The 6,175-nt window shown below is 32.4% G+C and overlaps 1 protein-coding gene across 1 annotated transcript; it reads left to right on the forward strand.

The window, feature by feature from the left end:
• The first annotated feature begins 1,131 nt into the window (after positions 1–1,131).
• On the forward strand, positions 1,132–3,737 carry LOC101206060 (pentatricopeptide repeat-containing protein At4g19890). Its single transcript, XM_004145427.3, has one exon. The coding sequence runs from the start codon at positions 1,185–1,187 to the stop codon at positions 3,369–3,371; it is 2,187 nt and encodes a 728-aa protein (XP_004145475.3). The 5' UTR covers positions 1,132–1,184; the 3' UTR covers positions 3,372–3,737.
• Positions 3,738–6,175: the final 2,438 nt, after the last annotated feature.

A 6,175-nucleotide genomic window follows, 5' to 3' on the forward strand; every position in this document is an offset into this window, starting at 1 on the left:
TTGAGGGGTTGTTGGAATAAATAGTGTCTCTCATGAATGATTGCTTCATTTCATGAGAATAACCAATTTAGAGAAAGGACACAACTATTCAAATGACCGCAAATAAGATTTTGAATTAAGTGCTCGTTCTCTGAATTTGAATTATGAATTTGTTCTTTTTTTTTCTTTTTTGTGTGTTCTCTCCATTTTCAAAATGATGAAAGTTCGATACATCCACAAAGTTTTGATCGTTGATCTCCTAGACGTGCTGTTACTTCTAGAATAAAGTTAATCTATTATATCCTATGAGATAATTACTCTTGAAACTCCAGCACTAGGGTGAGTAAAATTGTCTTAACGAGACAACATGAATTTGTTAAGTAGATATTTAATATATGTGTCGTATGTTTTTTACTGGTTTGATATGCCTTTGATATAAGAGGCATTTGCAAAAATAGTAAAAAAATTTATGACAATATCTCTTGTCATTACATTTTCTAAATGGACTGTTTTTTTTTATATTCTTTTTATTCATTTGATGCAATTTTGCTTGATATAATAACATTTCAAACATACTTTTTAATATAAACTAGTTGGTAACACGTGTTATGCACGTTAATTTTTTTATTTTATTTAACTAAATAAAAAATTTATTCATTTGATGCACATTCGCATGCCATTTTGTTATTTTTTGAAAATGACATTTCTGACCGTTATCTCTTTAGTCTTCCACTTTTACATTCTTCATCTTTGAATTCTAATCAAATTTTCAGCATATGCTTTTATTGGGTTTGATTAGTTGCTCCTAGGCATCGCAAAAATCTGATGATGGTTGGTGGGCGCTTTAGTAATAGTCTTAGCTCACAAATCTTTATTTAAACTTGTTAGAAGACCAATTTCTTCACACTCCTAATTTTTTGTCGTGAACATATATAGAAAAAAAAAAGAATGAAATATTTATATCCAAACATTTGAAAAGGAAAAGAAATTTGAAATGTTGAAATAATTACAAAATAGTTAAGAGGAGGGAAGGTGAAATTTAAATAGGTAGGAGATAAAAGTGAAATTTTAATGATATAATTAAGGAGAGAAAAAGTTAAAAAAATATTTATATAGAAGTATTAAAATAAATAAAAATCAAACTACAATAAGAAACAAACAAATCTAACGTCAAAGTTTCTCATACTTTTATTTTTATATATTTGATGAACTCAACAAATCCTCGACAATTAGCATTGAATGGAGGGAGAGGTCCTGCAGTTTTTATACCTTTGATGCAGTTCTTGGCGTCTCTCCGAATTCTGAGGCCCCATGGATTTCTCCAGAAATTATGTTCCTTTCAACAGGGATCTTCAGCTTCTGCCTCCCTCGCATTTTTCTCCTCAACTCATTTTGATTCCATCTCTTCGCCGCACCATGATTTTTCTTCTTCTTCTTCGTTGCAGTCCCCTCTGAAAAAGATTTGTTCATTAGTTCTCGACACTTATTTACGTCAACCCCATCTGAGATTCTCTCCATCTAAGCTGAATCTTGATATGGATGCTGCCTCTTTGACTCATGAGCAAGCCATTTCTGCCGTTGCTTTGCTTGCTAGCGAGGAGGGTTCAATGGTCGCGCTGAGTTTCTTTTACTGGGCAGTTGGGTTCCCCAAATTCCGGTATTTCATGCGGCTCTACATAGTTTGTACGATGTCATTGGTTGGCAAATGTAATCTAGAGCGAGCTCATGAAGTTGTGGAGTGTATGGTAGGTGTTTTTGCAGAAATTGGGAAGTTGAAGGAGGCGGTGGATATGATCCTTGACATGAGAAATCAGGGACTTGTGTTGACCACCAGGGTAATGAATCGTATTATCCTGGTGGCTGCTGAAATGAGGCTGGTTGAATATGCAGGCAATGTGTTCGACGAAATGTCTGCAAGAGGTGTGTATCCTGATTCTTGCACTTATAAGTATATAATTGTAGGTTACTGTAGAAATGGTAATGTTTTGGAAGCAGATAGGTGGATATGTGAGATGATGGAGAGAGGTTTTGTGGTTGATAATGCCACACTGACTTTGATTATTACAGCATTTTGTGAAAAAAGTTTAGTAAACAGGGCAGTTTGGTTTTTCCATAAGGTTACTAAGATGGGTTTATCACCAAATTTGATAAACTATTCATCTATGATTAGTGGGTTGTGCAAGAGGGGTAGTGTTAAGCAAGCATTTGAGTTATTGGAAGAGATGGTTAAAAATGGATGGAAACCCAATGTGTATACCCACACATCATTAATTCATGGCCTTTGCAAGAAGGGATGGACAGAGAGAGCTTTTAGACTGTTTCTTAAACTTATTAGAAGTGATAATTACAAGCCAAATGTGCACACTTACACAGCCATGATAAGTGGGTACTGCAAAGAGGAGAAGTTGAGTAGAGCTGAAATGTTGTTTGAAAGAATGAAAGAACAGGGACTGGTTCCAAACACCAACACTTATACAACACTTATTGATGGGCACTGTAAGGCTGGGAATTTCAGTAAAGCGTATGAATTGATGGAGTTGATGTCTAATGAAGGTTTCTTCCCTAATACATGTACCTACAATTCAATTGTTGATGGTCTCTGCAAAAGAGGGAGAGCTGAAGAGGCTTTCAAGCTGCTAAATACAGGATTTCAAAATCAAATTGAAGCTGACGGTGTCACATACACCATTCTGATATCTGAGCAGTGTAAGCGAGCCGATATGAACCAAGCCCTTGTGTTTTTAAATAAGATGTTTAAAGTTGGTTTCCAGCCTGACATTCATTTATATACCACTTTGATTGCTGCATTCTGCAGGCAAAATATGATGAAGGATAGTGAAAAGTTGTTTGATGAAGTTATTAAGCTTGGGTTGGCTCCAACAAAGGAAACTTACACATCCATGATATGTGGCTATTGTAGGGAGAAAAAGGTTAGCTTAGCAGTCAAGTTTTTCCAGAAGATGAGTGACCATGGTTGTGCACCAGATAGCATTAGTTATGGTGCTTTAATCAGTGGCCTTTGTAAAGAGTCGAGGCTGGATGAGGCTCGCCAATTATATGATACCATGATAGACAAAGGGCTGTCTCCTTGCGAAGTTACACGGGTGACATTGACTTATGAGTATTGCAAAACAGAAGACTTTGCTTCGGCCATGGTTATATTGGAACGGCTGAACAAGAAGCTTTGGATACGCACAGTTCATACGCTAATAAGGAAGCTTTGTTGCGAGAAAAAAGTCGCCTTGGCAGCTCTGTTCTTTCATAAGTTACTGGATAAGGAGGTCAATGTCGACCGTGTGACTTTGGCTGCATTCAACACTGCCTGTATTGAAAGCAATAAGTATGCTCTTGTTTCGGACTTATCCGAGAGGATTTCAAAAGGTATCGGCTAACCTTCTAAATACTGGAATGATAAATGAATTTATCGTGTTGAAGAGAAGAGCAATGGAGGATAATGATCAAAGATAGATTTAGTTCTCTTGATTTGATTCCAAGCCAGCTGCATCTCAGGGATGTCTTCTAAGATGATAAAGCTTGGCCTGCACTTCAAGAACAGTGCAGGTAATTCAAGTTTTGATTCATAATCTCTCTTTCTTTAAGGAATATATAATCTCTTTTGTTATTGTTGTTATTACTATTTATCTATTTATTGTTTTATAAGAAGAAATATTGAAATTATATGAAGAATTATTTGCTGTTACAGCCACACATTGAACAATTTTCTGGCTCAGACACTCATGAATATATTTAAAAAAAAAGATAGTTTTCAAAACAAATACGAAGACGGTTGATGAAAGTATTTTCAAAATGGTATATCCTTTCACTATCTTTGAAAGTAGATTGATGCTGAAGCCCTTTCCCCATATTTATTATTATCCAAGAAATTTGGATGTCATACGTCTTCTTTTCCTTTTCAACAACAGTTCCTTCATCTTTTCAATAAAAGTTTAAAATATATTCTTTAAAAATTGCTAAAAAACAATATGTCATATTCGTTTTGAATGTGAGTGATGTCAACCTTGTCATATGCCTTTTAAGAGAGTGTATCTGCTTGTCTCAACCCTCTTACAGCAAAAACCTTCCCTCCCTGTTTTTAGTGTATGTTTTTATATATGGACATATTTTCTAGTCATTATGAGAGGGTTAAAATTACTTTTTAACATTTTAGAAATCGTTCTTAATATATAGAGTGATGAAGTGTGTGACTTAAAGTAAATTTGAACGCGACAAGTGATTTTTAACAATTTTAAAATTACTCTCAAACATTCTCAAGTCGACAAGAGATTTTTAACAATTTTAAAATCACTCTCAAACATTCTCAAGTCGACAAGAGATTTTTAACAATTTTAAAATCACTCTCAAACATTCTCAAGTCTTTGTTGACTAACTGAGATCTCATAATTTTTAAACAACTTGATGATTCAAGAATAAAAAAGATGCAAACAAATGTGGCCAAAAAATTACAAAAGGTAAATAATTTCCTATCTCAATTTTTAGTTAAACTACTATTAAAATCTAGTTTCATCACCTCTTAATTTATTTTCCACAAATGAATGGGTGGGCATTATGAAATTCTTATTAGATAGATGATTAGGTGGTAAGAAAAAGATAATATGTAATTAACTAAAAGGTTCTAACAACCTAATCTCAATAATTAACTAAAAGATTTTAAAAAGATAATCTCACTAACTAACTAAAAGGTTTTATCTCAATAATTAACTAAAAGATTCTAACAAGAAAATCTCAACAACTAACTAAAAGGTTTTATCTCAATAATTAACTAAAAGATTCTAACAAGAAAATCTCAACAACTAACTAAAAGGTTTTATCTCAATAATTAATTAAAAGATTCTAACAAGAAAATCTCAACAACTAACTAAAAGGTTTTATCTCAATAATTAATTAAAAGATTCTAACAAGAAAATCTCAACAACTAACTAAAAGGTTCCAACTTAATTTCAAGGTGACTTAGGAATTAATCCTTCACACTCAAATGTTATAAAGTCAGACATATTATCTTGTGAAGTTAGTTGAGGTGCACTTAAGTTAGTTTGGACACTCACAAATATTAAAAAAAGTCTGGCAAAAGAAAAACTTCACTTTTGTAAAATTCAAATAAATTTTATAACAAAACACATTAATAGTATTGAGTACAATTAATACTTTTTCTCGTAAATTTGAACATTACGAATTTTCTAGTCATTTATGGATTTATAGATGAAGCTCTAATGATCCTAGATTAATTAAATTCTTTGATTAAATTAACATTCATTCATTAACTACATAGAAAATCACAATAGATTTACAATTGAATTCTTATAGGATAAGTTGTGTTCATAGATACAATCAATAGAAACAAATCAATTCTTCATGAGTTGTTCAAGTTAGTTGGAACAAAATGCTTGTTTCACCCCTATGATTAAAGAATTATAGAGAGAATAAATGAATCAAATAATTAAAGAACAAAAAAAAAAAAAAAAAACTAACAAAAAGGAGACTATCAAAGGTAATACATATTATTGTATATAGTTGTTATTACTCATATTCTTAGGAAGTTGTGGTTAACCATAATAAACATGGTTGCTGTAAATCTCTTAATTAATGAAGGTCATTATTTTAAACCAATAGCAAAACATTACATAGCTTTGTGTGGCAACGAGAGGTTCATGACGCGTTGTGGGGTGGGATGTGATACCTACAGATTTTAAATTACACCAATATGAGATTAATAAACTTATTAACAACATTAAACAATATTCATTAATTGTGTACAATATCCATACTTACGGCATCTTGTTCCTTGGCTGATTTTTGTTAAAATTTATGTCCTAAAACTCATAGTCTGTAGTTTAAATTATATTCAATTCAATAATCTTTAATCCAATAAACTAAGATCCCGAGGCTATCTAGTATAGACTTGAACTTTATGTAGAGACATATAAGTGTGGATCAAGTTCGAGTATATAGCCCAAACAGTCTAGTGTATGAATAGGGTTGGACACCTTATTTTAGAAACACTATGGATGCGGTCCACTTTTTAGTTAGTACATACGATGTGATCCTAAATTGTTCATGTAGAGACATGGAAGTGGAGACATCTTGTGTAAAGAGTTTACATAAGATTGTAATCATGAAATAATCATTTTTAAGTAATATCACCGTTGACTATATAAAACTGACTATTTCGACTTATTAA

Source organism: Cucumis sativus, chromosome 1 (genome assembly GCF_000004075.3).
Source record: "Cucumis sativus cultivar 9930 chromosome 1, Cucumber_9930_V3, whole genome shotgun sequence".
Lineage (NCBI taxonomy): Eukaryota > Viridiplantae > Streptophyta > Magnoliopsida > Cucurbitales > Cucurbitaceae > Cucumis > Cucumis sativus.